Below are 19,351 nucleotides of genomic sequence, written 5' to 3' on the forward strand. Positions count from 1 at the left end.
GTCCTGGCTAACTTGATTTAAGTCTCATTGATATATCTCAACACTTAGCCATACATTGCCAACACCTGTTTTGAGCTACAACTTTCATCAAGGAGAGATTTGTATTGCTTCTTAAAAGTGATCTCAAGTTAGATCACATGTGGATTTAACAAGTGCTATCTACTCCTATCACATATATTCACTCGCAAAAAGTGCCATTCCTTACAGGCCTGTGCTTTCACCACATATATATTCCATATTAATGTGAGTCTTGGAAATCGTCTATACCAGGTCAGTCCACTACTGCTAGAAAAAAACATATATTGTTAAGTCTAATTACTTCAGCACTGTTTGTAACACGTCATAAGCCAAATGTTCTTCAGGTTTTCTAAACACTAACCTCAGGGAAGGGTCTTGGACATTCATTTAGAACTTCTTATATAAAATGCAGCTCAAGATTCTCTGACACCACTCTTGACAAGTGATTGTCTTAGCTTCTCAATTACTCATGTATCAAGATTGACCTCAACTATTGAGCATCTTATGTGGAAAATGCCCATCTCTGCAAATGGGCACCAGACATGGGAAGTGTTCCTCTCGCCTTTCCAGCAGCTCACATGGCAAATGCGTGTTTTGTTAATTCGAAATCACAGGTGGCAAGTGCTCCTCGTGGCTTCTTATCTCCTCGTATGATAAGTGTTCCTCTCCCCTGCTAAACTCTTCATACAGAAAATTATTTCCTCAGATTCTAGGCACCTTATATGGAATGGACTTGACTCGCCTGTTCAGCACTTTTTGGTTCAAGAACTTTCGCATCACATGGGAGCGTTCCCCTCATTCTCTCAACACCTTCAGCGGCAATTGCTTGTTTCACTGGCTCTTGGTCTCCATCTGTGGCTCCTAGTGTACTTCTTACAAGTTCGGCCAACAACAACTCCTTGCAAGTCTCTGTGGTTTTGTTGTTGTGCATCATTGGCCCAAATCCCAACTTAGATTTTAAGGGTTGTCGGAATTGAAACAATGTTATGCCTCCTATCGCAACAATTGTGTATTGGCCTACGCCAAGTTTTCTAAACATCATATGCGAACAAACTCCACGGCAAGGTCTTGACCTTAGAGAAAGTAATGTAAGTCGCCATCTTGGATTAAGCCGCCATTTTAGGTTCTCTTGTTATATGGAAGTCACCCTGAACATCAAAATGGAGGCCGAATGACATTCTGAGTAAGATTCTGGCCGTTGTGACCTCCGTACACATGAATAATTAATATGCCTGCAGGCCACTTGTCGGGGTCGTGAACTGAGACCTTGTCCTACTGTTGACCTATGTGTAAATGTACAACTATATCAGTGAAACTAATCAGAAATGCATATATTAAAGGATTGACCTGGCAAGGAACCCATAGGCCCGACTCCTAGAATGGTTAACCCACGAGAGGGTTGGCCAATGGCTGGACAAACAGTATAAAAAGACCCAAGTATTCCAATGTACGGTCTCTCTCACTAACGCATTGAACTCTCGTTGAAGTTCGTTATGTTACTCTGAGAGCCGAATAGCTATCCGTTTGTCAATTGACTTTGGTAACTGTTGTAGCTTTTAAATAAAGCACTTTTATGTTCTTTGTAACCTGTGTTGGTGTGTTTCCTTTTTGGGCTTCCCGGCCTCATATTATTTTTTCTGTTTTCACAGGGTGCCTAGGCCATTTCTAATGGTTCTTCAACATTTTCCTCTACCTCTCCAGGCCAGTGCCCCACTGATTGAATCAGTAAATGCTGTGTCGGCCATTTTGTTTCTCTTGTTTGACTGATGATGTTCCCAGATCCACTGCAGGTCTGGTTCGCTCGCAAGCATGCAAGTGTTTTTGTCTGACCATCGGGTTAGAAGTGCACACATCAAATGCAGGGATATCCAGTTTCTAGTTCCTTCTCTTGGAACTGATGCAGGCCCCTTGTTACAGGTTTGCAGACCAGTTGGTCACCACATTATGGTTCTGCAAGTCCCAACTGGCACATGTTTAGCTCATGGTCTTTATCTTACATCATCATTCAAAGTGGTGCACATAAATTAGGCTTTGCGAGCATGAATTGTGCACATTTCGATCAATCTTAAGATTAGATTTTAGACACATACCATATTTTATGAATTACACATATTTAAAAACATATCATGCTACAACCTTTCCATGCGTAAGTCTGACTTATGTTTGCAAACAGCTAAGTGAGTAGGTTGCAGTGCTCCAATCTAGTGTCTTCGGTGGAGACTTCATGTGATCAAGAAATTGATGAGAAATACCACGTCCAATACTGATGTGACAGTTTTCCACTTTTTAGGGGCACCTGTGGAATGTATGTACTTTCCATGTTATTTACTATGCTGTTTTGAGGTAATCGGAGGAGATGCAGCATTTCGCTATTTCCTTTTAAACAGCATTGAACTTTAAACCCATGAACATCCATTAGTCTTCTGATATCCCAGGACAAAATGGACAGAACAGTATTAAGATGTTGAGCCTTGATTCTTTTCATGCAACAAGAATATGTGTAATTATAGTGCAGTTCTGGGATTTGCAGTGGGACACGTTTTCTGTCTGGCTTAATGCCTGTGCATGCATCAAAACCCAGCATCTCTCTTCAATAATGAGATCGAGCAATTCGCAAATTGATGAAATGTCATTGGGAGTAAAAAAGAAGAAGGCGAGGTCTGGGTACCCTACGGTGTGCTGCTCTCTTCAACAACATTGTACGAAATCAATCTCACAAAAAGCAGACTCAGTATGTTAGACCACATAGGAGAAGCACAGCATGATCATTTGCAATGTACATAATAAATGTTTGTGATCAATGAGGTACTCCATGTGCAGTAGTCCTCAGAAAGAAAGGATCTTCAAAGGGGAGCGGCCGCACAGGGAAAAAGCATGACTTGCTTGCATAGATTGAGAAGGTAGTCTTTATAGAAATACAGCCAAGCTAAATGAGGGGAAAGCAGATATGGAAAACTATGAATTCGCAAAGAGGTGGCAAGGTTGTTTAATAGACTGCAGATTGGAGGACATGAGTGTCCTCTCGATACCGACACCATTAACTGAACAAGTCCATGGCTTCACATAAACCTGCCACGCTAGAAACAATCCTCATGCGGGAGAATGGCATTTTAGGAAGAACAAATATTGTGTGCACAATTTTTTCTATCCTTCTTCAAGCCCTTTAATACTTTGCTTTCCTGAATCCGGCAATGCTTTCCTGAATCCGGCAATTTGTAAGCATGCAACTGAGTGACCAAAGTGAGTGATGAAAATGTAGGTCAAGTTAGGGAAATGAGTTTGTGTGCAGTGCAAAAAAATCAGAAGGCGCCAAACGTTTGCTAGAGAACTGAAAATGTTTAGTATGTGTGAAAACAGAGATTCATAAAAGAGTTATTTTTTCGTGAGTAAACACAGTGAGAAAGTTTGGAATAAAAGATACAATTTGTGTATGGAGCATTTGTCAAAGGGGAACGTGGTCAACACTGCTACAATTTGTGTTGTATGTGTGCAATGTATATTAGTCTAGACCGGTGTTGCACCTTTTTGGGTATGGCAAAGGAGCACATCCCTGATTCTTAAATGAGGGCACTCATAATTGTGAGTCCTCTGTCACTTTGCTATCCTGAGCCTGGTCTGGTCTAGGATAGGCTAGGAACAGTAGGGGAGGTCAGACAGGGGTCTTGCTTGGACCTCTGCCTGCCTTAAAGATGTCCAAACAAACATTTGGAGCAAAGCATGAGAGCATCAAATTGTCCACCTACAAACGGGGGATGGAAATAGATTTCAGCTTACAGTCAAACTGCATTCCCAGCTCACAAGCAAGTGGAGGGGTGAGGACCTGATGATGTTCGATGCCCGCCAGCGCTCGACCCGCATTAATATTGTGTGCCAATGCATATTCAAGCTTCGGGAATGCTTCTGGGAGAGAGGGGTAGAGCTGCCAGCTTTACCCTGCCAGAGCAGGAGATCCGCGTGCACCCTCTCACCCTGCTCCCAGGCATCTATGCACTTCTGAGTCTGTGTTTTTAAATTCCAGCTACCTAAGGTCAACACATATGTGGTAAACTACTTGTGCAAAATCTTTGCTCAGTGAATTAGTTACACCCGCTTTATCGAACATATCTGGAAGAAAGAACAGAAACCACAGTAGTCATCAATAACTGATAGTGCCTCCCTCACTTTACAGCAAGGTGGGGGGCGGGGGGGTAAGTGGATGCGGAATAGGGAGCTTTTAGAAGGTAGAAACTTCAATATGATGAGTGGCAGGACACAGGAAACCGAAAAGAGAACAAATGTATGGGACATGAACTCGGAGGGACGCCAGGAGCAGGATTACAAACACATAGTGACGTATTTCATTACTATGGGATGGGCGCCATCAGACGAAATGGACAGATGGTAGACGCATGTGTCTGATTTCACCATCATCATGTGGAAATGAACGAGGTCTACGGCAGCATTTTTCACGCACAAAACCTCATCTTCAAGTTTTTGTTTGAGGCTCATTACGAAGCAGCACTTTCGCTACCAGCTTGAAATAACCGTGATTTTATTTGCCCAACCTCGATCTTCTGAAAGCTCGCCATGTGAGAATAGCCAAGGCAAATGTCTTGGCCATTTCAGACTGCGGCGCACTTTATCAGGCGCGAGCAGAGGTGGAATTGAGTGACACTCTGCACACACGCAGGAAGGGGGAACTCTGCAGGCATTCGGACGCGTGTGAAAGCTGATCGAGACATGGTTGCTCGCAGCTCGGTCATAGCGGGGAGAAGTGCCAAGGCTGTCTTTAGCAGTCCATGCTGACCGACCCAGGAGAGGGATCTGGAGCACCGGGCTAGTAAACATGAGTCATGTCTGCAGCCTTTACAGGGGATGTGGAATTTAGGTTGCTGTAAAACAGCGGTTTTTCATAAAGTCATCCAAATGCAGACGAGTCCAAGTAAATCAAGGAGCCAATTGCCTAGGATATCACATACGCACACGGAGCAAAATTCACACAACGCGATCGTGCTTCCTAAGCCACTCTCACCTTTTTTAGATGGGTCATTTGCACTGGCAAAATTCGCCTATGTCACAGCAGGAAATACAAGTGAACATAACTCACGCCTCTCTGAGCCTTTGTGATCTGTCCCATGGGCCACAGGAGCCTTCACAAAAGGTTCTGAGCGATTTTAAACATTTACGCATTTTATTCACGTGTAAAAGATGTACAGATGTAAAGGGGATTTGAGTGCATACGTGCTGTATACATGTACATATTTCACACAGGTAGACGGGACTTCTTATCAGAATTCATGGTGTGTGTATATCCCAACTTTTCCCTACAGAACTTCAGGAGGGTTTAGTAAACATCCCTCGTGTGGGGTTTAACCACTTTACAGCTAAAAGTGTACCCCTCTATAATGCTGGGTGAGTTCATTAATGAATGGGGTAAAACATGAACTGTCATGCCGTTAGGATTCCACGCATTGAGCTAAGGACGCTGGTGGTCCCGTCCTTAGCATTACATTGGGCCTCATTACGAGGTTGGAGGTAGTCATGGCGCTATTAGCGCTATTAGCGCCATGACTACCTCCAATACCGGTACTGAGTCCGCCCTCATTCAATGGGGACTTACCGGTCTATTCCAACCTTTGCGGGGTTGGTAAGTCCCCATTGAAAAAGCCATTCCCCATTCCCATTTGAGCCACCATAGGGCTCAATGGGAAAGGGGAAGGCGCTAATAACGGTATCGCAAATTGCGGTACCGTTATTAGCTCTAAAGTCCCTTAACGGGTCACATCCTTAACGCCAGGTAAAACCAGGCGTTAAGGAAGGGACCCGCTAAGGGAACTCGGAATAGGGTGCAAGGAATTACCGGCACCAGTGTCCTTACCGGTGCCCGGTATCCCTTTGCGCCCAACTCGTAACGAAGCCCATTGTCTTCCTAGTCTTAGTGGGTTATTCATTCATATTCAAAATGAACCAAAACAAGCTTTGGGCGCTATGGCTATATGTGTGGTGTCATCTAGTTCACCATTCAGACAAGCTGTGGCTGCATTTGAAAATACCTTTCACAAGCACCAGCAGGATTCAGACCATCATGACAAAGAAGAGAAGACTCCTTTTGCAAATGTTCTTTTTAGACGTTGTTGCCCCAAGAAGTAGGTTATCTATACCGTATTTATTTGAGCTCAGCTCTGGGGGAGATGCTATCGGACGCAGCACTGACTTGGACCTGTGAGACCGTTTATATATGTGAGTATCCGTGTTTGCAGATCCGGCTCAAGAAACGACGGGCTCCCGCGCCATTCAAAGAAGGGCTTCTTGGCGGGTGCCACCCTTAGTGCCGAAGCCCTCATTGGGCACGTCGTTAAACGGAATCAGGCGGGGGGTGGGGCCACGCATGTTACTGCCCAGATTGGGGGTGGGTGACCCCATCAGCTGAGCGACGCAAGGGAAGCGCGCCATAGCCGGAGACCCTATAAAAAGGGCTCGGTACGAGATTACAGCCCTCTTCTCCGCCGGCTCCCATTATTGTTGCTGTCCTGTGTTGTTTGCAGTCGTGGCCGTGGTTCCAGTGGAGAAGTTCGAGGTCGGTGTTCCGGGTTTTCCAGCGCCAGCAGGTTTCGGTTCCAGTCGGAAATAAGCAAAAGTACAGGTGAGCGAGGGTCGAGCACAGCAGAAAGGGTCACAGATTCGTATTGGGGTTTGCCGGGTACACGTGGTGGTGGGCTCTGGGGCTCGTTGGTAATGTGGGGTCGGCTTGGGGGTCACATTAAGGCCATCCCTTGCGTCCTGCCCCTGTTTTGTTGCTCCCTGCGTGTTGCTGCTATTGTTTTATGTCTCGGTCAGTGTCTCTGTATTTGTTGGAGCCGAGACATTTGAGAAAACGGATTGACTTTTGAATTTGTTTGTTTAGGGAAACGAGAGTAGACACTGCTAACACTTAAGATGGTGGTCATCAGTGGATGCCAAACTTTGACACATTTAACATGGCCTCGTAGCTACAATTGGCACAGCAATGGTTCGACATAAGCAATACAGCCAAGAGGGTATTGATGGATAGATCTGAAACAGCACTGGGAATATAACAGCCACTGCAGTGAAAGAAACTTTCGGGAATACAAATGGCTTCCACTGCAGTTTAGGTATGTATGATGCAGCAGATAATGTGAAAAAAAGAACTATAGGCTGGGCATGACGTAGTCCATTTCTTCCTGGGTACACGAGCTCCCACAGTTTACAAGAGCATCCACCAATTTAGACCCGTGTTCTTTGAAAATAGCGGCCTGTGTTTTAGGTGCTGGACTGTTCCATAATAGGACCATTCATAACATGCCACGGTATCATTAAGGGAAAACAAAAGAGTTCGTTTTTACTATTTGCCAGACTGATCAGAGCAGTCAAGGAGGCCTGGCAGTGCTTTCAGCAGGAACCGGCCAAATCTCAAACTTTGAAAGCACTGCGAGAACTGGGGTCAGGACAAAAAGCTGTTTCCACTATGTGAAGAGTCCAGTGTCCTGCACTGGTGCAAAGAACAAAGGAGGCATCTGCGGACTCTGAACAATGGCAGCCAACCAGGGCCCTTGGACCAATGTCCTGGGCTGAGAGGTATATGTACTGTGTGGAATCGTCAGATGCTCCCCTCCCCAGCCAGTGTCAGGGGAATATGCCTCCCCTATATTTAAGCCATGTCCCTTGCCATAATCAGAGGAATGCCCATCCCCATAGTTATAAACCCGTTCCGTCTCATGCTGCCCCTTTCCCTGACCTCCACGATAACCCCTTAAACTTTTCATGGGCATAATAGGATTGGTACTTGAACACTCCAGATGAGAAATGAAAGCTACACACAGGTGGGAATAGCAGGAGCCACATGTTGTGGTCCTCTAGAAGCAACATCGACTCAATGTGCATGAACAGCAGGAGGAGGACATCATTCACCATAATGGTCCTGCGTTTCCTCACCACAAAGGGCCCAACTGGCAGCAAGGAAGCATTGAGGTGGAGTGGTGACCGAGTGACAACAGAAGTAGGGTCACGTACAGAAGGAGGGACTGCGCCATGAGGTCATTTCAAGCCTCAGAAATATGGGCTGGCTGTGCAGGTGCACCACACTCCCTATTAAAGCACAGGCATACATCAGCGGGGTTAAGCGGGAGCTCCAAATGACAGAGCCAACACAAAGCGTGGTTAGGGAAACCAGACCACCTGGATGTATATAATTGGTGTGAGGGCCTAGACAAAAAAGGGCATTTTCAGAGGACTAGGTGAGGAATGCAAGAAAACGGATAGTTTCAGAAAAGCTGAGAGTACTGACAAAGCTGGGGGGTCTTGGAAAGGTGAGAAACTGATAAAACTGAATGGTCCAAGAGAGCCGAGTGAGCCAACAGACCTGAGAGGCCCAAGGGAGCTAAATGGCCCAAGAGAGCTGAGCTGTCAAAGACATCTAGGACACTCACAAGGCCTAAGTGACCTGGGGGAACTGAGAGGCTGCCGATAGCAAAGCAGGCTGAGGGAGTTGAAAAGCTCACAAGAGCTGAGTGACCTAAGAGAGTGGAGAGACTTGAGATGCTTGCGAGGCCTGAAGAGCCTGAGGAATCTCAGTGGCCTGAGAGGGATGAACGACCCAAGAGAAAAACACGACCAACGAACCGTACAAAGTGACTACGTTTGCGGGTTACACCTTATAAAATACCAATAAGTAAATAAAATAATAAAAGCACTTTGCACCTAAAAGAGGAACTTGGCACAAGAGAGCTGAATAACGTGAGATGTCCGAGAGGGGTAAGAAACATGGGAGAGATGGCACGTCTGATAGACATTATGAGCTTGGAAGCACTAGGAAAATAGATTAGACAGATGTGTGAAAAACTGAGAGAAATCCAATAAAACTTGGATTGTAAGATAGAGCGGACTCCTTATTCCTAATAGCATATTGAGAAGTGTGCTTTATCCTAAAGTATGGCGAGAAGGGCACCATATCCCTGAGAGATTAGAAAGACGTTCGGTGTATGTTATAATGTGGAGATTGTGGAGATTGCTTGGGGGCAAGAAGCATTATTTGATCAACCATCGTGACAAGAAAAAAAAAAGTCTCTGAATCTCATCACCTGTAATTTGTTCTGCTGTGTGCCACATTTCCCTTAGATAAAAGAAGAAAACATCTGCAAGATCCAAGTATTGTACAATTAAAAGTATAACAAGTCTATACAAGGTAGAGCAAGCAAGTCTCTAGAGGCCAAGAGGAGCAATGCCACTCTGTATAATTAAATCAAATAGCAGAAAATAAGAGGCTGAAATGGACACATTTGTGGTCTGTTCACATGTGACTCAGATGTCGATACCTCGGATGAATATAGTGATGCTCTTATACTCCCTTGAATGTCCTAGAACACAAAGCAGGCTACACGGTCAACTAAAGGTGGGAAACTTTGGCTCATAATTGGGATAGTAGGGAGTAATCTGACGTGATTCAAGCACCTGGGTTTCGGTTTCCTTACATGCTGCTAGCCGAGCCAAAAGTCCAAGGTTTTGTGGGAATGCCAACCAATCAGTGGGTCTATGGGGCACCCTGCAATACAATGTTGCATAGACCAATCCGCTGCCATTTTGTTTGCTATAATCAGTATTATAGGTATTTAGAGGTAAATTGAGGTGTGCCTTACAGATAAGAGACAGCCAATGAAGTACGAACCCATACATATTCCATAAGTAGACATGATCCGCTACCCAATCCATCCAGCTAATAGTTTCTATGGTTTTCCACGTAGGATGACATCAAAGATGACACATATTGTGGTATAAGTTCTCTGTGTAATCAAGTTTGTGTGAGTGTGCAATCATCGGTCTGATGTCTGCCAGTTGACCCTGCTTTATTAAATTGAGAATAAAACAGTACATTGCCATATTATTTGAGTCAGTCAATTATTTTGGTCTGAGATCTTTATTGGTAATTCCATCTAGCCCAAGAGACGCTTTAAGGTGCTAGAGGACACATCAAACACCAGTGTCAATTATACAACTCTCACTCAACAACAACCTGTTAATGTTAAAGGGAATATAGTTTAAAAATCATAACAATGAATTGGAAATGACAAATTAATGCATGTTCTTGTACATTATGGTCCTGAAAAACCTAGAGATTCTTACTTACCCTGGACCTTTCCTCCAATTTAGTCATCATAACAACTGTCGCGCCACGCTGCTCCCAGATCATCCTCCAGAAATCACCAAAGGTCTCTGGAAGTGGCCCTTGCGTTGCAACATACGCGTTTTGCTTCCGGTATCCATCGATGTAGTTGGAATTTACATAATCACTTCCCGGTATACCTGAAGGAGAATAGGAATAGGACATTCTTTCACACCAAGCTAGAAACATAATCGAGCTTCAGTGATGGCTGTAAAATAAATCTGTGTTGTAATGCAAGGCACTTTGAATATTATGTGGTACTTTGGATCCTGATATAGGGTATTTCTGTGATATTAGTAATGTCATCCTCTAATATGCATTTGCACTTTACTGCTATTTTTGATTATCTCATGATATGATACATTGCTAGGATGCATGTAGAATGTACACCACTATCATTTGCACGGTCCTGAGGTGCCCTGGAGCATCTGAAAGAGATGGACATGCGTTAGGTGAGTGCACACTGCACTGTATTCACTTTATTTATATTTAAGTCTGAGAAAAAAAGTAAGAAATATTTTGTTGTGGAGATCTGGCCTCCAGAGGCTGCAGCACCAGGTTTTTTTTGCCCTACACTGGAGAGCCATAATCATGGTTTCCCCCCCTCCCCCTGCTAAGGGTATGATGTGTGTGCTGGAGGGGAGTCTTTCACTGGTCACCCGAATCGTTTAAATGGGTTCACTACATTGACCATAATTCCTAGAGACTGCAACTGCATTTATATTGGTTTCACCTGAATTAAATGCCAACTCAGCCTCCCTGATGAGTATTGCAGATACGAAAGTGCTTGGAGAAGTACAACCGTGCAAGAAGCAAATTAACCCTGTGAACTTTATTGGGCTTTAACCCTGTGAATATTTTGGGCACTTTGGGATTTAACCCTGTGATTGTTTTTGGATGCTTCCCCTGGGGAAGCACCGGAGACCCAAAGTGATAGCCACGGCAGACAGAAACACAACGCGGTTGTGTTTGAAAACGCTGTGGTTTTTCTGCCTACAGCTGATTTCCCATTTGGCGCTCTCGGGCTCCCCACAGGGGGCCCAAGGGCCCCATTTGGGAAATGCTAAATGCTGCAGTGTTTCTGCCTAAATCTGCTTTCCCATTTGGGGCTTTTGGGCTCCTGCAGCGTTTTCAAACACATTAACATTGTATTTATGTTTGCGGTCGCTTCAAAAGCTACCACAAACATAAATACAACGTTTTTAAAGCTGTGGTTTTATTTCTAAGTTTTCCGGGCTCCTCCAGAAAAAAAAACACAGCTAATGCTTATTTAAAAAAAAAAAGTCCCGGCACCAATGAAGGAAAAGCCACCCAGTGGTAGCTTTTGTTTACTACAGCTGTCTGCTTTTCCTTCATTAGTGCCGCAAAACCCAGCACAGGCGGGCATCCTTTTCACAAAATGGATGTGCCCATGTGCTTGCTTTTGCAAATTTTGAGCTTGAATTGCTCAAAATTTACATAGGGACTTGAAAAAAAAATGGCAATCATTTTTTTTAATATTGCCTATCTATTTTTGAAATAAAACATTTTGGGTGAACCATTCCTTTAAACAAGTACATTGAAAATAAACTGCTATCTGCCGACCTAATAGGCCTTATTGTAAATGTCTCTGCTTGATAGAAACAGTGGGCAGGTCACAATTGGGAAATCGTTTCTAATTCTTCACTATGTGGGTTTGTGCCTCACTTTTATTTTAAAGGTTTTTAAGGAGTTTGCTAGTAATACATTTCGATGGGCAACATGGAGTCTAGTGAAACCATCAGACAAACATTAAGGGCCCGATTCATGGAATTATTTGTACGGCTCAAAGTGACTTTACACTTCTGAAAATTGACTTTGTACTACTGGCACAAACCCTGATTCATTTCATGGAACTGTGCAAAGTGTGTTCTTGCAGTGCAGAGTCAGTGCAAAGGCATTTTTGCACGGCAATGTGATTTTGCACCATGCTATGAATTCCATGAATCGGGCCTTAAGTCCTTCCTGCTGGAGAGTCACTCTAGTGGACATATTTTATTCCAGCCTGGTAGGATGTAAACCTTCCACCAGTGAACATGTACAGATATTGCCTGAACATTCGTCAGCATCGCTATGTGAAGAGCTCATCAGCACTACCTTGAGGTGGCGCTGGATAGAGGTGAGGCACTTAGTGAGAAAAGATTCGAAATGTAAAGGTGTGTTTATCAAATGTATCCAGTTTCTGGACACATGATCTCAAACTGTGTGGATTACCTTCCGATGCACATCATTCCTGTGATGTATATTACAATTTTAGAATTAAATCTGTATGCACAACATTCTATTGCATCAATCTTGATACCCAAACGACAACGAAGTGCAGGACCATATCTCAAATGATCTTTCATTCTCTCCAGAAATCTGAAAAACGTGGTTCTTTGCTGTTTTGGTGCTTAAAGAGAACAGATGTCTCCAACGGCATTCATCAAGTGCCCCACGTGCAGCCCCCTCCAACCTTGAAGAATACAATCCATAATCTTGACAAACAGATCTGCCTAGGTAATAAAATGGATCTGGCTGCTGATCAAAATAAATAATTGTCCTAATTCATATAATTGCAATTTGCACTGATTTTACAATCACTTTATGGGAGACTGCATGTAATATCTTGGTATGCCAGAGCGAGGTGCATGGACCGCGTCAGGTGTATCTGCAGATGCTTAAATATATCCCTACAGACTATGGGCCTAATTCACAGAAGCATTTTATAATGGCAAAACCCCATTGGAAAAAAACTCTATGAATTACACCCTATGGGCCCGATTCATTTATTTATTTTATTTATGTTTTCTTTTCATAATGTGCCGGAGCCCGAGACTTTGCACTGCTAACACAAACCCTGATTCATGGAACTGTGTAAATAGTGTTTCTGCAGTGCAAAGTAGGTGCAAAGTCATTTTGTACTGCAGAAATGACTAGGCACAGACTTTGTATGGACTCTGCACTGCAAAAATACACTTTGGGATGACCAAGATGTAGCTTTGGCTATTCCAACTCTCAAGGCTGCCCCGCCAAAAAGGGTTCATAGACGAGCGATGTAATCAGCCTGTGTTATTGCTAACCTGAACCTTAGAGCTTGCAATGGCAGATTACCAGGTGATCAGCCAGCGAAAGTAACACTTGATGGCTGTAATGGTTCATCACATATAGATTATATTTTCATTACAGGCTCTAGCTGGTTGAAGGTCTTGGGCTTTGAAGTGGTAGAAATAATCGAAAGTAATCAATACCCCGCGTGCTTCAATTGTATGCCAGGGCCCCAAAACTATCCTTGAAGCTTGGCCTTGCCAGGGGCCACATTGTGTCTACTTGGCCACTGCAAGGACAACTATGCAATGGGCTAATTGGATAGAAAGTGACATAAATCCAAAGGTGTATGATTGCATTAAAGACAACTTGGGAAACATCTGCACTATTGGTTTGTCTAACAGAATGGTTATTGCAGAATTTGAATCAATAATCAAGAAATTGACCCCTTTCGTAACATATGCACTACGCCGACTGAAAAGGAAGGCCATGTTGCTAAATGATTGGTATGACGGGGACTGTATAAGAGCAAAAAAGGCCATTATTTTATGTAAAAGTTCCAGTGCAGCTCCCGATAAGCACTGACTCCAGCACCTCAGGGCAAAATACAAGACCCTAATATTTAAAACATGCAGGGAGACAAAGCTGGCTTTTTGAGACCGGTAACACCAAGGTAGCGGAGACCAGACCAGGCTCTTCAATGACACATTTCTGCAGATGAATGGTGGGGACATTTTCCCAGACTGTACGCGAGCGTAGACCCATTAGCAGGGAATGTGCTTGGGCAAAAAGAAAATTACCCGATTTGATCTTGGACCTAGCACATTATGAGTGATGAGGTCAAAAATGCTTTGAGATGTCAAAAGCCGGGCAAAGTGCCAGGCCCTGATCTGATACCACTGGATTTTTTTAAAGATGACATTTTGATCTGGGCCCCAATTTTGCATAAGGTTTTTAATGCTGATATCTGCTCTGTAGAAATCCCTAAGACTTTGAGGGATGCAATTATAGTCTCCAAATACAAGAAAGGGTCTTCCAGAGAATCACCACCGGATTTCATTATTAGACTGTATCAGGAAAACATTTGGTAGAATTATTCTAATCAGATTACAAAATTGAGTAGATGAAGCTCGGATTATTACTGGAGCGCAAGCCGGCTTTTGTGGTGGTAGAGGTACTGTGTATCTTTGCTTTCTATTGTTTTTACTGATTCAAAAATATGTGCTTTTGGCAACAACCAGACTGCATGCCATTTGTCTTGATTTAAAATCAGCCTTTGATACTGTCTCAAGAAATACTCTATGGCAGGTATTAAAAGAACTCAATGTACCCACGCCACTGCTTGATTCCATCAAATTATTATACTAAAAAAACATAAGCATCCATGCACTATGGAGTTGGGGGGAGCATTTAAGGTCATTTGCTGTGAATAGAGGGGTGCACCAGGGGTGTGCCTTGGTGCCCCTTCTTTTCATAATCTGCATACAGGATAAATTAGATGCACTAGAAAGGGATGTTCTTGATGCCCCCAGAATTGCAAATAGGAAATGGCCCACCCTTTTTGTGCTGATGATGCGTTCATCCTGGCCACATCTCCAAGGGGATTTGAGACATCACTGGCTATTTCTAAGAGTAAGTGTAGCGAGCGTGGTCTGGAACTGAATGTAAAAAGAAAAAACAAAGGAAAGGTTTTGGTCTTTAAACCTTCCTCTGCAAAGAACATTCGCCTGAGAATAATGACAGATGGTATAAAGCTGGAGCAAGTCACATTTTTTGTCTACTTGGGAATCAGTTTCCATGAGCCCGGGGGAGTTGTTCCAATCAACATTATAAGGTTAAGACTAGTCTGGGGAAATATAGTGGTGGAATATACTCTTTTCTCTGTAGTCATGGTAGAGGGGCAATTTCACCGGCTTAGGAGTTATATGATAAGCAAGCCTTGCCAGTGGCCATTTATGGGTCAGAGCTGTGTGGTCATTCTAAATTGGTCCCATTGTCAAGTACTGAGAACACGTTTTGGAAATAAAACTACTTTTTTGCATATAAGTGCTCTGACTTCTCTGGTGCTATTGCTCCTCAGTGTTTTTCCTATTGCTTATCAGATTGCCCTTAAACCTGTCCCTTATTGGGTCAGACTGTGGTCCTCCCCAGGATCTTCAACATACCAGGAGGCTCTGACAAATGTTCTATTTCTGGAGGGGGCAAAGACCTGTTGTTGGTTGGCCCACGTTACATATCTATTGTATATGTGGGATGCAAGAGCTCTCTTGGATTATCCCCTAAACTGCAAAAGATCCTCAAAAGTAGATCTTAAAATGAATGCAAGGAGGAAAGCCATGGAAAAGCTTGAATTGTAATGGGCCTCTTTGAAGGATGCTTCAGAGTTTCTATGCAATGAAATGATGGGAAATAACTGAGCCTCTTGGATGAAATCCACCCTCCTAACGAGTGCTATTTGTATGTACGACTGAGGTTGGGGATACTGCATATAGCATAGTATACATGCTAATTGTCAACCCTGGGATCAGGACTATGCTCACTGTGTGATTTGGCCAATTAAACAATAACACATTACATGTTAATTTGTCCTGCCACTTTGGATCTAAGGAGATTGAAGCGGAAACCACTATTTAATGTGCAATGAGTTTGTTGTATTAAGAAATCTATGCAATTTTGTATGTGTTCAATTGATAGGAAAGTTGTGTTTATATCTAAAAGGTATGTGCATCGAGTTTGGTTATTAAGGCAGAGATGTATGGAAACTGCTTTAACGAAGACGGTGCGAGTGGGCTCTCCTCATAAAAGCTATATTAGAAGAAGTTGCACTAAAACTTGTAGCAGGGCTTCTTGCTTAGTTTTTACTCTATTTTTTAGTATACGTATATGTAATTTATTGTGTGTTTTATGTATATAACTGTTAACCTGAATGTATGCTAAAGGTTTTTGTGCCTAATAAAGCTATTGACTAGAATTGACTTTGCACAGATCCATGAATCAGGGTTTGCGCTTCGAATGCAAAGTCACTTTTCAGCAGTGCAAAGTCACTTTGAACCGTGCAAGAGATTCCATGAATCGGGCTCTAGGAGTAAACTGAACCACACAGAGCTTTATATGCATTTGTGCCTGTGTAACGCAAACAATTGAAGGTGAAAACGACATGCCTGCTTTGCTCCTCTACGTATGGAAAAAAGGTTGTGCTAGTTGTCCATTTACATATGCATCAACGTACAGAGAGTTTAAACAACGTTTTTTTACATCAAATTCTTTCCTAAAAATCTGCTTCCATGGGAAAGCCATAGCGAAGCAAGCAGAAATCTTTTTCTACCTTGAGCATTGCGAATGCAGGACTGCCAGATTCTGCCTCGGCCTGATGTGGTAGGAGAGCGCTGAAGTTGGTCTACTCTTGTACTTTGCCCAGTTGCAAACTCATTTTGATTCAGCAACCAAATTATATCCTTAAATGGATCTATCCAATTGACTTAGACCTTCATACATTTAGTGGGCTCCTTGTTTAAAAGACAATACAAGTTTCTAACCAACAGATGAATATTTATGTCTTCAGAAATTATTCTTAAGTTTGTACGATGTAACATCGATTAGTATAACATTCCTGATTTCATTCAGAAAATTGGAGTATCAGTTTGGAAAATAGATTTACAAGTTCAGCAAATAATCCATTTGGACATGATGCCTTATTATTAGCTACGCCTTAAACAGATCAAAGCACCTGTTCACTTGCAATTTCAGTCTCAAGCTCCACACTACCACTTGAGTGGACAGACATATGCTTGCTAGTAGCTGAGTATTAATTAGGTACTTCTGTATGCTATAATAATTTCTCAATTAAAGGCCGCATAGTAGTTCCTGAACACGCTAGCATGTGTTTAAGTTTGGTAAAAATGTTCTCTTGAACACTGTTTTTCTTTCGGACTCCTTTATTAAAATATGACTTGTCTTGTTTGGCTCAGCACTGAATGAACAGATCGTACTTTCTGTTTCTGTTTCATCAGATCGACAGTCCCATTACTGTTTAGCAAATGTGTGGCTATTAACTCTGAAAAAGACTTCAATGCTGCCCAGAGAGGTATCACAAACACAGTCCCATTGCTCAGATCTATATATTATGGGAATGGCCCTACACATTTAGGGGGTGATTTTGTTAGGCCCCGTAACTAGCATGCAGAGAACCACATGGTGAGTAAACAACATAAATAAAACGTTGTAAGCATGGTATTTACTCTTCAGTGTGGCTTTTACTTAGCCACAAAAATGGCCCCCACTACGTAAGGCAGAGTAATTATTCTTTACTAACCAGGATTAAAAACAAACATCAAATATAGAGAGACAACTGCTGAAAAATGCAAAGTGTGCATGAACGGCTACGTGTGAGTGAGGCATTGGACATATGGCCATCCAGGCTGTCAAACAATCTCAAAGGGCAACTGGTCAAAGGTGCCTTGATTTGGAAAGTTTCACTGAAAGGTACTGAACATATGTGTGCATGTGTGGATTATTGAATAGGCTGTAAATGAAAAACACTACTGGTTTCATGGTTTTGGGAGACAATGAGCAGAGGTCTTGCTGAACCCCCATCCAGAGACGTCTGCACATAGGTCCAGTGAAAACCTTTAAGTTTAAGGGCCTAATTTACAAAAACGTTCTCAATGCGACATTCTCATGTTAACACATGTTTGTAAGTCAGGCCCTTTGTGTTTCCAACGGAGGCCCTCTGTGCGCATTGAAGGAATTATTGCAAACCAGGTGAATTTTTTTGGAGCCTTGCAAACAGCGCTAAATGGCATTAATTACCATGGGTGAAAATCTGATGCATGCACCACCCCATTATAGCTTTACCAATGTAATGGGATCTCTCAATATGCCCACATGCATGATTTCAAATATGTATTTATTTTTTCATTCCAATCCTCTTGTGTAGAGGAACAGGTGAACACGTCGTCCCTAGCTCCTGCTCCCTTACCTCCATCATATTGCAACAACAGGAGAAGAGCCCTATGTGGGACACCAGGTATTATCCCAATACTGCATTGAATGTATGAGAGATGATATGTACTTAGACAACCATATCGAATGTAGCTTCGGACTGAAAGGGTTGAAGGATGTCTTCACACAGCATTGGATATCGAAGAGTTATATGTGAAATGCATTGAGGGCAGAGTGTTGTCATGAAGGAAAGACACGAAGACGCACTGAATCGATATACAAATACTTAAGAGTGAAGATGTAAATGAAGTAACACAAGAAACATATAATCAAATATGAAGAGTAGAGACAAAGGGAATTTTCATATGCAGAAACGCAAGGTAGACAGAGCGTATAGAGGCTTGCTTCAGAAAAAATATAACGTAGCTAATGTGGCTATGATGGAAAGATGCTCGTCGGACTCGTGTTGAAAACAATCAAGCTATCTCTGAGACATACCAGGGCTGCAGAGACAGGAGATGCTGGAAAAACAACTTTATGTTCGGAATAAAGAGGAGTCTATTTGGCCTTGGAACAAGCATGCCACATCAAGGAATAATTGCAGGGCACAAAGGGAGCCAAACGGATAAGCCATGCACGTAAGACATATTTCTCTTAGATTAAGCAAAGAAGAAAACTTCGTAGTATAGTACAGTCAGGAATTAGAAAAGCATATGCAAGGTGTAGTGATCAAGTCTCCAGAGGCCAAGAAGAGTAATGACACCCAGCACAATTAAATGAAATAGCAGTAAATAGAAGGTTGAAATGGACACATTTGTGGTCTCCTCACATGTGATTCAAAAGTCGAAAACCAGGGCTATTCATTAAGCTCGAGACTAAGATAACGGTGTACCTACAAGCCCCTGAAAAACTCAGAACAGAGAACAGGCTGCAAGATCAACTACAAAGGAGAAGCCCTGGCTTAGGGCCAGTCCAATGAGAGATGATGGACTAATTGGGCAAGTGGTTTTCATTTTGCTTATGTGCTGCTAACGAGACAAAAGTCCAAGGTTGGTAGAGAATGCCAACCAATCAGAGTTTCTATGTAGCAACTGTGTAGCAACATGTTATACAATGTAGTATAGGCCAACCAGTTGCTGTTATTCTGCTATAATCTGTGTTATACGTGTTAAGAGGTGGTTCACGGTGTGC

The 19,351-nt window shown here is 42.9% G+C and overlaps 1 protein-coding gene across 22 annotated transcripts in view; it reads right to left on the reverse strand.

Annotated features, from left to right (window-relative positions):
• The window catches only part of PTPRD (protein tyrosine phosphatase receptor type D), a 4,803,934-nt gene that overhangs the window by 132,911 nt on the left and 4,651,672 nt on the right, over positions 1 to 19,351 (reverse strand). For all 22 annotated transcript variants that reach the window (XM_069625937.1, XM_069625939.1, XM_069625938.1 and 19 more), the window contains one exon: positions 10,139 to 10,314. In XM_069625937.1, the coding sequence (XP_069482038.1) occupies positions 10,139 to 10,314 (176 nt within the window). The remainder of the gene's footprint in view (positions 1 to 10,138; positions 10,315 to 19,351) is intronic.

Source organism: Ambystoma mexicanum, chromosome 6p (assembly GCF_040938575.1).
Source record: "Ambystoma mexicanum isolate Mex_15411 chromosome 6p, UKY_AmexF1_1, whole genome shotgun sequence".
NCBI lineage: Eukaryota > Metazoa > Chordata > Amphibia > Caudata > Ambystomatidae > Ambystoma > Ambystoma mexicanum.